This window comes from Ceratina calcarata, unplaced genomic scaffold, assembly GCF_001652005.2.
Source record: "Ceratina calcarata isolate Rehan_Ccalc_2016 unplaced genomic scaffold, ASM165200v1 scaffold188, whole genome shotgun sequence".
Lineage (NCBI taxonomy): Eukaryota > Metazoa > Arthropoda > Insecta > Hymenoptera > Apidae > Ceratina > Ceratina calcarata.
In genome coordinates this window covers 278,760-296,970 of record NW_017140295.1, presented here as the reverse complement: position 1 = coordinate 296,970, position 18,211 = coordinate 278,760, and the positions used below count along the sequence as shown (strand labels likewise).

Sequence of the window (18,211 nt, the reverse complement as noted above, 5' to 3'; positions counted from 1 at the left end):
TAAAATTTTGCAGGTAGCTTTCTAATAGTAATAGGAATCTATAATAATAAATTCAACATGCTAGCATCGTTTAAGTATATAGCCTATACATCCTTAATATCCATCGCATGGAATTTGTAGCGTTTTATCAAACATTTAACATTTTTCTTGTATACACTATAATTTATTCTATACGTTTTTTTGTTCTTTTATAATGTCTTACTGAAATCTTGTGATATTCAAGGAGTGAGTAAATTGATCGTAATCGTCCCGGGGAAAGAATGAGAAGTATCTGATACGGAATCACAGTAATCAGATTCTTCGCTCGGTCGCTTTTCATTAAACAGTCTTTTTCCCTTTCTGCGGTAAACAAGTTTCAGAATACAACCGCAGCAGCGACTGAATTGAATTCGCGTATATTTATTGGAGATGCTACGTCCGGAACGAAATTATTTCGTCGAACTTTATTTTGCAGGAGTTTCACCTTAATTTGATAAACTTCTACGTTCAAATTTTTTCTTCATCCACCGCTTTGCATTGGACATTGTTAACTCGTTCCAGCCCGTTCTCTTTGAAATTCCATTTTAACTTCGTTAAATGTTTTTATCCAATCTTTAAAGAATTCAACTAAATTCTTAATTTATGTTGCTTTAAAAAGGGAAGAGACTTCTGGGATGGATTGGATTCGTTGGAAGTTAATTGCACGATATTTAACATAGTGAAGGTGAATTATCTAGGAAATCTGGATTTAATCTGTTTAGTAAAATATAATAACAGCCGTTGTAATTTAATCGTAATTCATAAATAAGCACTCGTTGAATATTGACATATTACTAAATTTACTTAATGAAATATTCAAACAGTTACGAATATTGAAACGTAATATGTTGGTCAGTTAATACCAGAATAGTATTTACCTGCTAATAAATTAATTATGCAGATACACATATCTGCGTTATTAAATTTATATCATTCCTCGACTCCTCGATTTATTTCTACCTCGACTAATTAACTGCTTTCAGTTTCAACCTTGTGACTTAATTAACTTTAGAGATACTCGAACAACACATTTCTTCTAAGATTTTGTCTATTTAAACACAACTTAAATTTCATTCATAAATTATAATTAGGAGCTCACATTCTCATAATACAATATACTGTAGTTATCTGTATTATTAAATTCATACACATGATTCATTCTACTTCGACTTATTAACTGCTTTCAGTTGTAATCTTGTAACTTAATTAACTTTAGAGATACTCGAAAAACACGTTTCTTCTAAGATTTCTCTATTTAAACAACTTCAATCTTATTTATAAATGATAATTAAGAGCTCAGATTTTTATAACACAAGCGATTGAATATTTTCGTAAGGTAAGTGTCCCAATTTCTGTTCACGTCACAATTTCAACACAAAGGCTTCTTTTTTTATAATTTTATATGTTAATTTAAAATAACAGAAAAATAAGCGAGAATAGAATTTTACATATTATCTGAAAATTATAATAAAATGAGCCACTGAGTAAAACTTGTGACCTGAAATTGGAACATTTACGTTATAGAACTGAAGAAATTCAGAGAGAACGTAATGCTCGAACATTATAAGGTATTAAATTACAAATGAAACTGGGAAAATTTATTGTAATTAAAGGAAAATTTATAAGCTATAGAGGACTTAGAACTGCTACGTGGAAGCAGCATAAATCATTTCGTTGATTTACATTTCTCTACTTCTTCCGCTAGCCGATGTATAAAACAAACGTTGCGACGTTTGCTGCGCACTGGCACTGTTCGTGCGTCAATTAGATCAGAATCGCGTTTGAAGGAAGGAACGAATAAATCTTGAACGCACTCCCGTCGCGTGAAGCTCCAGCACCGCGCGATGCGCTGGCTGCGCCGTCAACAAACAAAGTCGGTTCCAAGTCTAATTAGAAGCCGGTCCGACGCGGCGGTGGATCTTATTCCAAAGGCATGGAATTACAATAATTAGCCTGATGTCTGGCTGTCCGGCGCTCTCCCGAGGGCCTTTAAACCTCTTTTCCGCGCCAAGTCCGTGGTACAAAGAAAATGAAGAGGAAGAGAGAAACAAATGTCAAGAAGCAGCACGAGGGTAGTAATAGAACGAAGGAAAAGGGATAGAGCAAGGCCGAAGTTGAAAGATTCGAACCGAGAAACGTCATCGTTGGATAATGAAGTAACAGACGGGGCCGACACTTTTTAGTTCAAACGGAAACAGTAGACGTTCGCGAGGTAAACTGTGCGACAAAAGGAAAAACGCGGAAGTAAAGAGTGGGAGAGGGGGAGGAGGAATTCCGGGAGGCAAAAGATAAGCCCGGAGTCAAGCCGGTGGGATCTTGGAGGAGACAAGCTTGACCTATTTGTCTCATAACAGTGGTAATAGGATCGGAAAGTATTATAAGTAGAAGTGACAATCGCCGTGGGACAAGCAGTCTGCCGAGTGGCCGGGAGAGCAAAGTAAATTGATGGCGGCGGCATTACGTGGAAATAAAAGCGTGGAATAAACGTCTCGCGGGCGCGGCGGCGTATGGGTAACGAACGACCAACCCAGGGAATATATAATAACACATCCCTATTATTATTCTTATTCTTCAATTTTTAAGCATCAGCTACAAGAGTCATTAGCAACCACAATGATTATACACTATGTAGAGCGTAAATTAATCCTTGTTCATTGCTTAACAAAATTAAATAATAAAATTAAATGTGTTTCTCTTAATCAATTAAATGCAAAATAAAATAAAAATACGAAATTGAGATATTTACTTTGATTACATTGACAATAGAGTTTGTAGATTTGACAGATTCTAAAACAGTACACTCTTAGAATTAAAATATATAATTCTGTTGAATTTGTTCTTTGTTCTTCCAATTTTTACTGTTTAATATTGTGTAAGCTTCGCAATTAGAGATATAATATAATAGTACAAGGGCGGTTTTATTCTTATAATTTTATTATGATTCGCTATAGTATAACTGTAACTCGAAACCCAGCTGTGATTTGGAGCCGTCATTGAATATGTTCATATAATCTGGATATTGGCTATTGTTGTCTTCGAAAGATTGCCTTAAAATATCAGAACTCACTTCCTTCTTAGACCCGATGTCTAATTTTATTTCAATTTAAGTAACATTTCTGTGTATTGAACATAAAGTGGGAAAGATTTGTATTATTGTAATTTATAGCGAGTATTCTTTCTCCAATTTTTTCTTTGAAAAATTGGTTAACTCAGGATAATACAATATGATTTTACGTTCTTATGTTTTAGCTAAAGATGTAACACTATTTCTGTGACAGAAACAAAAGTAATCGTCTGATAAGATAATTATTTTGTCAATGTTATATGATGAAAATTCTATTCAGACAGGGAAATACTTTTTTTATCTTCTTACTTTTGTTTTAAAAAAGCGAATTTTTTCGTGGAGAGAAAATGTAGCTTTAAAAAATAGCCTCCCGTTATTCCAGCTTTTGAAACTTTTTACACTACTCACACCCTACATTCCGTTCAAACTACAGCAGATAAAAATTGCATTTCGACTGCTCAAGGAAGTCAAATATTGGACCGCACAAATATTAGATCAACAAATATGAAAGGAACTTCGCTGAAAACGTGTTAAATCAAACGTCATTAAGTGATTAATTTAATACTTCGTGGGTTCTACTTCTTTTCCAATTTTTTTTAATACTCTTTTACAAGCCGTTATTTTCAGCAAAATTTGACGTTACCTAGACAGAAACAAATATCATGTTCATTAATAAGATCAGTCCGCTGAGATGCTTCTGCAATTTTATCGATTTTATGTGTTTATCGGATATCAATACTGAAACATAAAAACCGAGGAGACGTTGAAACGTGTATTTTCCGTTCGAACGTCGTTGCGTGATTAGTTCCTTAAATCTTCAATAAGGTCAACGTGATAAATAAACTATAATATGCTATTAACGAGTTTGACGGGGAAAGAAATGAAAGGAGAAATGTTTGATTGTGAAAAAATTCGCCAACCATGATTCTAGAGTATAGGAGAAAAAAGAACAGGAGCAAATGGGAGAGAATAACTTTGGTCGCGTCAGGATTAATAAAATTCCTTATTACGAAACAGGAAGCGGCAAAGATTCTAATCCTACGCTGACTCGAACATTCCGCGGAGGTTAAGAATTTTACGATATTTAATATAGGTAATAAGCTTTCTTCGGGAAGTTCGATAATAAGCTATTCTAGCGAGAAGTTTCAGTGCCGTACGATCGATGCCTGTTGCGCCACTTATCGATAAATTCGCTGAACGCGAGCGAGTATTATTAAAATTTCCTTCTCCGTAATTCGTCCCCGAACAAGGATTAATACAAAGCAGAAAAAAGACCTAATGTCTCGTTCTTGCATTTATTTATTTTTTATACGCGTACGTATCTTTGCATTCGGTCGCCGTTCACCGTGCATTTCCGATCGTAACGAAACCCGTTTCGTTGATTATTTCCATTGTTTCCGCTTCCCGTCTTTCAGACTTTTCTCCCGATTCCGCTCACCCGTCCCGGCTTCCCGGGGAAATATGAACCGCACTAAAACTTTTCCCTGCTGCCTGTTATTATCTTCAGTTGAAAAGTAGATCACGACGGCAGCGGTGGCGCGGGGCGAACGTAAACAATATTAAAAGCATACGTTATGGGGGGAAACGTAAATCTATGATACGCAATATCGCGACGATAAAGGCGAACGGAATGTACCGCGCCGGGCCTCCAGTTTTCATCTGTGCATATTCACGGTTAACTGATATACACACGACGATTAACTAAACGCATGATCGCAGTAACGGCCGAGTATTATGAAACTTTTACCGAGCCACATCGAACAGTTTACCCAACTAGACGCCTTCTTTTTATTTGTCTTCCCTCTCTGTTTTTATTCCAGTCATCTCGCGTGAGAAAGGGAGAGGGGTTACTGTTGTGCAAAAAGTATGACTTTAATTAAAGCATAGAAGGATTTCGCGTGAGTTATTTGTTCAGGAAGCTTGGCTGTCTCGCGTTGAAAGAAACGGCCAGATTCACTCCCGCCGGTGTACACTGGAACAAAGTGGACGTACCTCATCTTGAATGCAAAGTTAACTGAGTTTCTCTGCTAAGTCAACGCGTTAAGAGCTCTGCAATACGTTCTCTCCTTTTTCCTTCACACCTTTCGATTGAAAAATGTTAAACGGTTAATTTATAGATAATGTCTATGTCAATATTTTGAAAGGCGTAAGATAAATGTCCCGATTTCTACTCACTGGTGTATTCTCCTATAATTTTAATATAATAAAGACAAAATAAATACAACAAAAAGTGTTCGCAACACTTTGACTGCCAAAGTACTCTTTTTAATTAAACAGTTTATAATATATTTTCATATTTTATTAATCTATATTCTGTTAATTATCTTTCGAAATACCACAGCCAAATAACAGCCAATGTATTCATCACTCTGATTCGAGTAACACAACTTTAATCGTCACCTGAATTTGGCTGACATGGCAGTCAAAGTGGTAATGTTTCTCAACACTGTTGGGCTTGATAAGACTCAATTAATTTGGAAAAATTTATTCGGGTACGGAATTTCATGCCTTCATCGCGTTACTACGCTTCTCATTAAAAATACGTGCCCATGAAATTAAGGACTTTAAACAACATAAAGAAATTTTTAGTACACAAAAAGGTACGGATAGTGTTTAGGAAGTGTGTACTTTTGTAATAATAGAGAAGTTAAATTGCAATACCCGTTTACTGTAATTCTAAAATAATGTGAATAACGGCATGTACGCTATCATAACTCGTCGCCAATATATTGACTAGAGAAAGTTGTAGCTATTAATCTATCAATTAAGGGGGTAGACTCTGATAACAGCGCGATAAAATAGAATGTCAATGTTACCCATAAAATTAACCAATATGAGTTTATGGGATTTATAACGTATAAGCATTTATAAGCAATTTTATATCCAAAAGAGATTATTTTGAATGAAATCAAGACCAGAGCAAAAAACGGAGAAATTAGGACAATTTCCTTATGTATTTATCGATAACATTATTATTCTTCCAATATTCGTTACACATTATTAGGTACAATAAGAATGTTCCAAGAGTACTCTTCATATAAATGGGGAAGCGATTAATAATTTATTATTTGCTCCAATTTTTTTCGCGATCTTTTCCCTCGACAATATTCGTTTATCACTAGAACTACCATGTATCGATCGAACGGCATTAAATTCTTAAACAAATTAACGGCATGAAAATATTGTTATATTGTTAAACTTATAATTATTATTTAAGATGCTACCAAACTGAAGTACGAGTGTTTGCAACTGTGGAATATACACAAACTGTCGATAGGTTTAGTGTTATAATATAAAAATAGATCCTCCCAACGAAGACACTGATTAACAAGGTTTCGACGCGTAATTAATTTGGGAACACCGGTCGGTTATTATGGTGCGAAATATCACGAAACTGGTGTGAAATTATTTCCATAGAATTAAATTAAACAGGATTTCATTTCAGTTCCCGTGTACAGCTGTACGAAATTAGTTCGAGAGCGTTTTGCAGCTACTGGACGCTACTTTTTGGTAGCTACATTCAAACTCTGTGCATCATCAGGCTTTAATTTTTTAACATTTCAGAAGAAACAAGTGATTTGTTGCAATGTACGACAATTGGAACTGTAGAGTAGGGATTGAATTGTCCATTATTAAATAATTGTAAACAAATTGTTCATTATTAAATGATTGTAAACAAGATGTTATATTTTACAGGGTGAGTCGCCTAACGCAGACCACTTGAATAACTTTTATATTTTTCGAGATAAGAAAAAATTTTTTGGATAAAAGTTGTTTGGTTTTGAGGGACACATTACATGGTGCACACAACTTTTCTGCAAGTGGAAGTTCTTAGTAGATTCGAAGGTCAACTTTATTTCTTTAACTGCAATTATAACATTCCTGCAACTATTGTTTCTTGCAACACTTTTTGTAGTAGCAAGATTTTCTTAACTCCAGCTGCCGCGTTACCTCGGTATTTTATACTTTTCCTTTGTATCTATTTCTACTGATGTTTTGACACTCCATGCTCGTCCTTTTCTTACTTTACTATACCTTACAACTAGTTTCTTTAATATGTTAGGTTCCAAAGTTCTGTTCTCTTTCCAAATGAACCGATTTTCTTCTACTTCCTCTTTTTCTGCCTCGCATTTTTATTTTCTATTATTTTGTTGTACTTCTCATTGTAAGTAAATCCTCTTTGATAATCACTAATTTTCATCTTTTTCTACTCAAATATTTTCGAAAATGTTCGTTGAAAAGTTAATACGACTGAACGCGAAATGAAATATGGCATTATGTTAAACGACGAAAAAGGAAGTTGAGAGCAGCCATAAAGCCGATTTTGAACTCAGTAATATCGAAATTTATATGTCGAAACGACGAAATGAAAAATTACGTGCTGCGATTTCATAATGAATGATCCAAGCCGGCTTAAAAAACATAAATCCTCATGATTCCGGTCGCGGACACTTAGAGACTGCGAAAGAGAAAAGAGGAACAGAGAGCGAGTGAAATATGCATTTGCAGTTAGTTATTAATTTTTATCGCGAAAATGGAAGAAAAGAACAGTGGAGTTCTCGTATAAAAAGCACGTAGAAGAAACGCTTCATTAAATTATATCCATAATTTTTCTTTCCTATTTCTCTTTCGGTTTGGGTCATAATTCCTTCACGGCCGTCGAAAAGGAAACGATGAACGACACTCGAAGGAGCCCGTAAGTGGCAGCCGGAATTGATTCAACTTAATTTATTCTTGAGTTTGGCTGCGTTGAATGGCCCCTCTACCTTTCGTCTCCTCGTTCGTTAAGCAGCCGATAAGCAGAAGTTCCCAATTGGCCGGAAGCCTCTTTTCAACCGCCTCGCACGTTCCTTCAGGACCTTATTTATCCCTTTCACTGTCGGCCATTAGCGCTCAATATTCGATATAACGAAAACGCTCAACCGTTCGTTCATTCCCATACCCACCCTTCAGTCACGGAATTTATTATTCGAGTAAATAGACTGGGGGCTGTAAATTCCAACTTTTACAACCAGCCAAACATTTTCTGCCAAATAAAATGCAGCTGTTGCTTCAAATAGTTTTCACAATTTTTAGACATTCAATTCTTCAATCTATCAGTAAATAATTTACAAAATTTACGTCTTGAGCGTAAATACAATACGTCCTCCTTTTTCTTTCAATATAAACTCGATTCGCATTTATTGTGGGGGCGGGTACCGCGTGGACTGTTCGAAATAATTTCGAGTCGAATTTCGTGATTGCAAAGCACGGTAGTTTGGTGCTTACAATAAAGCCCATGATGCTTGTTCGAAACGAGTTCCAACGTCGCGAACTATTCGATGTAATCGCGACTTTGGTGCGGCGCGTTGTGTGTCCTGCCGTGAGGAACCGTAAACGCGGCTGTAATGTGTACACGGGTGTAAATTGCGTGTGATATTCTTAAAGAATTATTCAAGTCTCTAGTTCTACGCTCAAATTCTTGAGAAAAGTACACTGCCGCTCAAAAGTATGTGGACATCTAAAAGACGAAAGAATCCCGTTAATGAGTTTCATTCAATTTCATGTACTTTATATTATACTGCCTACAAAATATATTTAGCCAACATTTCATTAAATATCTTTATCAATGACAATAATAAGTAATTGTCAGACTGCGGATCCTTGTGCAAAATAAACATAAAATAAAGGAAATGAAATCTAAATACGAATTTCTTTTAGTTCACGAGTTAGGTGTACTTAATTTAAGAAGGACGTGCATTTGTATTACACTGACTTTCACAACAATTATACTACTACCTATCTGTGTACTGAAGCTATCTAAACGGAGCGTCTGAAGTGATAATCGAAAAGCCCCAGTTGTCATTCCTCTTGAATGTATATTTATCAACAAGTGGTGGAAAAGGGGGAATTAGCAGAGGATGTTTTTCGTGAGGATCGCTGAGGGTTGAAAGGTAGTCTGAATCTGACTGTTGACTTCATTTCAAGATGAGTTGCTGACGGAGGGGAATGCTCGATGAATATCGTTCTAAATCTAGAGGGCTGAACCAGAACGGTCGATGAGTCGTAACGTTAATTGCGAAGTTGGAAGAGCATTCTTTTTTTTTCACTTATATTTTCATGCTATTTGAACAGATTAGCAATTCAGTAAAACTGTATTGATTGAGAGCAATTCAGTAAAACTGTATTGATGTTACAAAAATGTTGCACTTCTTAGTTTCGAATGATGCACAGTTTCATCATAATTATGATGAAATTTCTTCGATAAAACGCGTGATAGAAGCGGAATGAACAGTATTCTTCGGATATATGGCCACCGATCGAGACTGAGGTTGGCCATATATCCGAAAGCATGGATTTCCTGGAATCACCCGTCGTTCGAACGTACAATATCGGAAAAAGTGAAATATCACGAGCGCGACACCAATTGAGAGAGAAAAAGAATAAACATACATAAGATTCGATGCTAACAGAAAATGTTTTCAACAAAAGTTGAAGGTACGCTATTATTCATAAATAAAATTCTATACAAGTCTCTTGTAACTCCAATATTTTCTGAATAATCCTTATGAATATGAAATTGATACCTCAGTATAAGGTGTACGTATTACATGGACTACCAGTTAATTGTTAATAACTCGTTAATTATTGATCCTACCAAGAAATGTTTTCAACAAAAGTTGTAGATACTATTATTATCTACGAATGAGGTTCTATATGTATAATTTTCTTGTATCTCAAATAATGTCTCAGTTATCCTTATGAACATGAAACTGATTCCTTAGTATAGAAGAATAATGTAATAAACTAAAAAATAGTAATAAGTATAGATAAGACTCGATGTTCGCGTGCAGCGAGCACTACCAAGAATTAGAGGGAATGACTCGCAAACGTATACCGGGAGGAAAATGTGGCCATATATTCGGAGATTACTGTATCTCTTTCTCTTGCGCTGTTTATATTTTCGGCAAGTTACCCCGATTCATCCGGTTTGTCTACGAAAAGGAAACAGCGTGGCTGGCATTCGCAAAAAGTAATATTTCACCAGGAGGAGTACGACGGCGGCGGGGGCAGGGGTTGGGGAGTCGTAAGGCCAATATCAGCGTATATCGTCGGTGACAGTGTGCGTTTCAAAAGCGGATTAGTTCCGGTATTGTATTTACAGGTGGTCGTGAAGTGAACGGCTTAGTTGCAAAATTGGTGCGGGACCGCGATGCATCATAACTCCCGCGCAACGCGACGTGCCGTTCAGTCGGTTTTTTGAAATTCTCATGGAAAGAATTTCTCCCTACTACCTACCTCGGTAATTGACGTACTCGAAAAACCTGCTCGCTGAATATCACAAACGCGTTTCTTTTTCCTCCCTTTTTTTTGGTCGCAGCTCGTTCGTGCACGTTCGTTCCTGTTGCCCGATTTTCAGCGAGTAAAAATAGCTTCGAGATCGGCGCGATTAATTACGTTAATTGTTCCGAATTAAATTCATCTTGCTCCTGTAACAAACAGGACTCAACCGAGCAATATAGCGTGATTTATATTCGCGAGCGAGTCCGGATTAAAACGCCGGGGAATTTTGTTGTCGCGAACGATCCGTAACGAAATTGAGATCCGCGTACCATTCGTTGGCTCGTAAATTCTATTGCCTAGTAATAATTTAGATGATATTGGGGGAAGATTAAAATATTAACCTCTTTAGAGAAGAATTTTTTTCAGTGAAAAAAAAAGTCGATTTAATTACTTTTTTTATTATGAGTACTCTGTTTTTTTACCTTGAATAATTTGAATTTGAAAAACTAAACGTACACGTACTGCCATTGACCTTGCATAGATCAATCAAGTATAGAATGATTTCTTAAAAAAAACTTACCAAAAATATCGTTTGGATAAATCACGAGAGCTATTAACACCATTAGAATCGCTTTTTGTTGATCAACCATTTTGTCGCGGTCATTGATCCACCTGAAACAATGAAAGAAGTTAATTAAACACATGGAAATGCATTCGGAATAATTGAATTGCGACAACCAATTCATTTCAGCTCGTTAACGAACAAAACCCTTGATTAGCGCGTTATAACATTTTCGTATTCCATTGTCTTCGATATTAAATACAAAAACATTGCTACCTTTCATCCCCGAGTTGTAAAACTGCGCAAACTTTTAATTTAATGATAATATTAGGAACGTATTAAATCAATAGCAACAATGAATGAGACATAAAATAATATGTGAATTCTTATACAAATCAAATCTTTTACACTAATCTTAGTAAAAGATTAGTAAGTAATATGAGATCGGCATATATGTATATCACAGCATCTGATTCACCGGGCTTCTGATTGAATGTGAAATATTAGCAGGAAATTCGTAATCTACTTCAATTTAATTCCGATTCGTTTTACATTTTCTGTGCGAGAGACGGGGTAAGGGGGATAGATGAAATTAAAGAAGGGAAAAAGAGAGAAAATTTTTTCATGGTAATGGTAATATGGTTGAAATCGGCCATTGGAGCAAAGTCGAAAAAGTGAAGGAAACTTTGGAACTGTATCGAACGAGTGAGAGAGTATACTCTAGAAGAGACAGTCTATTACTCTTCATTAGTTTCTTCGGGGAATAACGACGCTGCAGTCTTTAGCGAGCTACCGACGAGATATCGATTATAAGATATCATTGCGAGTTTTAAACGAGCGGCTAATGATTTTTCGAATAAAGCGACAGGGGATTAACGAGAAGACGTACCCTTGGAAAAAATGTAATTAAAGTATTTGCAATGATATTGATCAATTTTCTGACACAGGCTTCTGTCTCTACTTTCGAGAAGTCTCTCAGACTAACATTGAAAGTATATATGTCATAAATGATTTATAATTATTAATTAAATGAGCAATCTCATTTTTTGTTTATGTGTTTAAACAGTGTTAAAATTATTTTATAACCCCATTAACGTAGATATGTATAATATCAATAGTTTTTTTTTTTTACATGAGAATGGATTAATCATTTTTACATTACTTCTCATGAAAAAGTTTGGTTTGGTGTACGTCCTAAACGAATTAATGTCGTATACTGAGATTCCATTAATTATAAAAGTAATTAATTATATGTATTATTAATTATATAGTAAATTAATTATAATGAAAATAACACCAGGGTACTTAATATATATATATCGAAATAAATCAGGTACTGGTGAACACGAATGGTGGATCTACCCTAATGTTCCATTTATTATCATTTAAATTCACTACTTATCATTCTTTATGCCTTACGATACTTTTCTCGTACCACATTCGCTTCTCTCCGACGTTACTCCTTTCATTCGGACGCTTCCTATTTCCACCGGGTTCTGGTTAACGTTACGTGTACCGCGAGATTTATCTCTCGTGGTATCTCGAAACAGAGGGACTTATTTAAGCAAATGAAGCCGAGGGACGAAGTTAAAGCGGGCGCGGTCGAGCTCGCGTAAAACCGGAAGCCTGAAAAATCCGACCCCGCGTAGGGAAGGAGCCTCGCGAATGTGGGAGGAATAAGAAAAACATAATTTAAAAACTTTAAATGAGACCGAAGCACGGAGATAACGCAACGGAACGGCACTGTTACCCTAAGGAAACTCTTTGCCAGATGCAAATTTAGATAGAAAAATTGTATATCGCTGGAGAACGAGCTGGTAACCAGATTCAATGATTTCTACTGTTGGCAAGCAAAAGAAAAACTGATGGCGATGACCCGAAGAGATCTATTAGAAAACTGAAACAGTTGAAAATCAGTTTCCGTTACGCTTAATTCCTCGTTACTGACAGACTTCCAAGAGAGGAAAAGGAAAATGAAGAAAGTAAAATGTTCCTCGTGAGTGAAAATATTAAAGTCGCGTCGCTGTTTCTGACAGGATTACGCAAGGACAATCTTCGGTCTTTCAAAGGGATTTCACACAAATCAGAACGTCAGACGTCGCGTACTGCCCGGTGAAGAGTGAAAACAGATTAGATCAACAGACAGTAGTAGACATTAGTTATTTGACATTTGGTCGAAATTTCGAAATGTAGTCGACCGAAATTCTTCATTCTATTTCTCCTCGAGTTTGACATTTAAATGTCCAGAATTATTGAATGAATAAGGAAACAAATTTCATGCAGAAATGACAATTTCTGGAATAATAACGTGCAATATCTCACCATTTCTTGTTTGACTGTCGATTTCACTTTATTATTGAAGATCAAACAAGATTTGTATTACATGCTAATTAACTGCACATTAGCCACGGCAATAAATGCTCATTACTGTTTGCTAAAGGGCATGGCAATATTTCATTCAATTTTGAGGCTCATGTTTGGAAAATAACTTCATTACAAATTGACAAAATGTCTTATGGGAATAAAACGGGCAAGTTTCCGCAATCATGACGTTTCGGGCTTGAATTTCTGATTGTTTTACTTGTCGGTCGGTCGAACATTTATCGATTGGCCAAGGAATAGTTATACATTAGGTTTGGATTTCGGCTAACAAGGAGATATTCGACCGACACGCTGGCGTCTGCTGAACAGCCAATTCCCTGCAAACAATGCCCCTAAAGCAATTACGAATTACACACGGCGATTATTGTACGATGAATCGATCCTATGCGATGAATAGTCTTTCCTTATGAAAGGTATCCGTTAATACATTCACCAAAGGTACTTTGTTGAAGTATTAGCTTCATTAAAAACTGCTCAAGTTAAATAATTTTTAATAAAGACTGTATTACTGTATTATATGACGATTATTTAATTTTTCATAAAATATGCATTGTATAAGGTATTAACTGACGAATTTTATCTACCCTTCAATTCATTTTTTAAAGCCAGATGTGAAGAAGCTTGTCTCATAAATCTTAATCTTTACGTAAAAAATGGATTACAAGAGGGATATTGAAAGGAGCTTACGGTTGTATGAGTTCTTAAATAAAAACAATGACAAAGCATTGAAATGTTAGCAATTATTAGATATAGAGTAGCTCGAAAAAGTATTGGCACGCTTTTTAAAACGGAATAACTTTTTTAATATTGAACAGCACAACATAATTTTTTGTAGGATACTATAAGGCTTAGTTTACTATGTAATGAGCGAAAAAAATTTTTCCTGATAGTTTATCGCTTCAAATAGTGGGCATAGCTTTTTATCATATTTCTTGGACTTTTAACAGAGATCTTACGACTCATACAATCTTAAAACTTCAGTACGGACATACTTAGAATTTTGTTCACTTCGTTGCATAACCATATTTTTCTGTGGGAAAGTTAGAAATTGCTCTAATAAAAAAAAATCGTGCCGTAGTTAGTACATCGCTTTCCGAGCTGGTACGACCTTATGTGCTGCAACAGGTGTGACATTTTCGACGATTTAAACACAAACACGTGCAAATTATTACTGGTCGTAAACAAATGCGTCGTTAGAGATTGCATTTTATTGGATTTCCAGTGGTTCTATATGGAAACGTAATAGAAATGGTCTTGTAACGACTACGTTCATGATTTGAAAAATTATGAAACCCAATTTCCTGAGAGTAATCTATGTTATTTTCATTTCCACGTACTTACAAACCAGCGAATGTATTACGCGTTTATTCGACGAAAATATAATTCATAAATTAGGTTGAGTTATAATTTTGTTAAGTAATTCAACCGAGAGATCAGTCAAAAGAGAACGCTGTTAATGTGTGCAGACAGAATGATAAATAATATAACATTACACAATCAGCAGTTATCAGAGATCCAACTGTGAGTGGATTCAGTAGTTCGAGTCAGTGATTAATCAGACGCAGACCCCTTGTCAAGTTTACCTTCCCATTATGAACTTCCACAATCGGTATCGACCATCCGATCTACTGACTCGCCCTTAGAGTATCAAAAACCCAAATCACTGTATGATTATATCGATCGATAAATATTTATTATTATTAGCGTTGGTAGGAGGTCTTTGCATCGTCAAAATTGTTCTTAGGCGGCTTCAAATTAATCAAAACATCGAAACGATTTGACTTCTGCTCCCCACGAAAATATGCTACGGTTGACAGTTGAGAAGTTCCAGTGCCCCGAAGCAACAGTGCTATCTAAATATTTGTAGAAGCGAGCAGACCATCGAGTCTGTTCTTAATTTCCTGCAACTTTCCATATCTCTTTAAAACGGAAACGCGGAGCCGGACAAGAAGAAGCCAATCTACATTTGAAATTTCATTCGTGTCGAATGGACAATGAGTTTACCGACGCGGTGCGCGGCGCACCTTAAACGCGCGTCACGGCGCGACGGCACTCCGTTTAAGAAAATTCTCAAATAAAGTTTGCTCGTTCATCAAACCGCGAGAACAATCAGCCATCTGGAATGGAAATTCATACCGCTCTTACGGTACGGTTATCGTCGACCAAAAGTGGCATAGTTTAATCAATTAACATTCATCGACACTGGTATAAAAATCAGGAGAAAGCGTGTTACAGTTTGGGTGAGCTTTGCTCGTATACGTCTCCGGGATAAAAGTAATTTCATACTTTAGGAATAAAATTACAACAGTCAAGTTGGAAGTTTGTTTTCCTTTAAATTTCTTCTGCAGCGATACTTGTGGGATGAGGACTGCTTTAAAAGTTCTGCCATCTTTGCGAAGTTGTTGCTTTATTCCCGGGGACTGATACAATAAGTTATGATATAAATTTACCAGCAAGCGTTTGGTAAGTTAGTTGTGTTAAGCATTCGCCTGATAAAAATGTTTTTAACTAGAGCGGATTGTGCAACTCTTTGAAAAATTAATGTGTCACTGACAAAAATATGGCAGAGATTATGGGAATAGATTCCGATAGCAGCACCAATAAAGCAGAATGTCAATGTTACTTACAAAATTAACCAAATATGGGTTTACGGGAATACACTTTTAAGATAAGGACGAAAGATGTATTCTCGTAAACTCACATTTTGCACTATTTTTGTCTGGTTATCGATAAACCAGAGCGAAAAACGTCAAAATGTTACCGGCGCGTATTGAAAAAATCACGTGACTACTTTAGCCTCTTAAAGAACTGTCAGATTTTATATTTCCCCATCAATAATTCTTAGTATTTCATATCGTTCCCAGTTCAGCATATTGAACATAACTTTATGTACATAATAAACTATGTAGTAGTAAATATATTTGAAACTAGTCGAACAGAATTACATTATTGTTTATGTCACTTAGAAGAACCCTTGAACGGTATAAATAGATGTCCTCAGAATATTTTAAAGTCTCTGTAGTATCCAAAATAAGTAAATAATAATCGATATTTCAAGACCTATATATCAAGACTTTCAGTTTTTGTTCGTCGTAAATTTTGCTAAAGGAGATAGTGATAAATCAATGTTGGACACAAGGTATTATTACTTATAATTTCGTTAGCCGGTCGAGCTTAATTTCCTTTAATGGTAAGTATTAATTAATCACTTAAATATAGTACGTTTAGTCGATTGATTTCCAATACTGGGGTAAATATATGTGTATATATCTAGCCCCAAGGTGAGATTCGAGGTACGAAAATAAGCTAATCAATTGGAAACTCGATAAAGTTCTTTCGGAGTTCAACGTGACGTACTTCCATAGTGTATAATAGTAATGAACCAAAAAATTAATGATCGATGAGATTAGGGAACTTGGAACAATTAATAATTGCGAACTCGCAGAGATAACTGAAATCGATCGAAATTGTCCCCGTCGAGTTTTATTTTCTTCAAATCCCAGTTTATCGCCATTTTTATTAAAGTAACGTAATCCCTGACAGCATAAAGCTTCCAACTTTTCAATGGTATTATAATACGTCGAAATAAATGAAATCCTAAGAAGGGGAGAGAAAAGCCATCTGTCACTCCCATTGGATGGACATTATAATTGGTTCAATTGTTTGAAAACTAATGCCACATTGTCATCCAACGCTTAAGAAAAGCATTTTTCTGTCTATTATCGAATAACTATCATGGATACATTTAATTTGTTAATCATTTAGAAAGGAGAAGGTATATTATAAATAATTATGTACAGAAAATGAAAGAAAGCAAATAAATAGACCAGTCACTCACTTTCACAAGTAAGAGCACAAGTTGAAAAAGGAAATAGGGAGAAAGTCATTTTTTATCTGAATGGATGGCTGCTTTAAGTTCCTCGAATTTTCAGCAAGCAAGCGGCGTGACGCTTAATGGTAACCCAATTACGTGACAAAAAGTTTAGTGACCCATGTGTAATGAGATTAATCGCGATCTAACCATACTTCCGGCGAACAAACAAGTAGTCGACCTCGCTTTGCGAGATTGACCCGCGGAACAAAAAGAGGTTAATTAATTACTTTTAGCATGCTTTAACGCCGCGGATAGGGTGAAGTTCCCTCTCACAGTTTCGCACTTTATTTACCTACCGATGACGCTACTCATTATTGCGCCCAAGGGAGAACGTGCACACGGTTTCCTCTTAAAGGAACTTCGTTAATAGACGAAAGTTACCTAATTACTAAATAATTGGGAGCGCGAGTTTCACACGAGGGTTTCTTAAAAACCGTTCGTCATATGTCATTTCTATTAATTAATGGGACAAAAATTGACGAGGCTGTAAGACTTGAATTTCACTAATAAAAGACGGGTCGTCTATATTTAATCGTTCGACATGTGAAATGATTGGTGATATTAGATTCATGCATGTATTTTAATTAATTAACCGTGTTCGTAAAAGGGTTGGAATTCTCTCGGAAGGATGCAATAATAGAGTGACGTGAATTATGGAAAAACAGTTAATTATTCACTGACTATTATCATTAAACTTAATTTACGTTATTACATTTAATTAAAATGTCCGTTACAATCATCGAGAATTAATTTTGTGAGAAGATATAAATAAAAGTTATATGTATACATATATACTATTATATGGTATTCATCCTCACAGAGTATTTCTCAACAATGATACTTCTCACTGAGAATACAAATTGATATAAATATCTCCTTCATTTGTGATGATAAGCAAAATATTTTGCATGTAACATAAATGCCATTAAAGGATGAATGCTTTACAAAAAGTTTTGTTTCTAAGGTTTGAACATCATGAATGTGATTAAAGTAAATGTTCCAATTCTTCCTCACTGGCAGATTTTTCTATAATTTTCTAATATTAAGC

At 35.6% G+C, this 18,211-nt stretch overlaps 1 protein-coding gene across 1 annotated transcript in view; it reads right to left on the bottom strand.

Annotated features, from left to right (window-relative positions):
* LOC108621913 (uncharacterized) overlaps positions 1-18,211 on the bottom strand; it is a 55,294-nt gene that overhangs the window by 12,516 nt on the left and 24,567 nt on the right. Inside the window, exon 2 of the mRNA XM_018019515.2 lies at positions 10,926-11,017. Within this exon, the coding sequence (XP_017875004.2) occupies positions 10,926-10,995 (70 nt within the window). The 5' untranslated portion in view covers positions 10,996-11,017. The remainder of the gene's footprint in view (positions 1-10,925; positions 11,018-18,211) is intronic.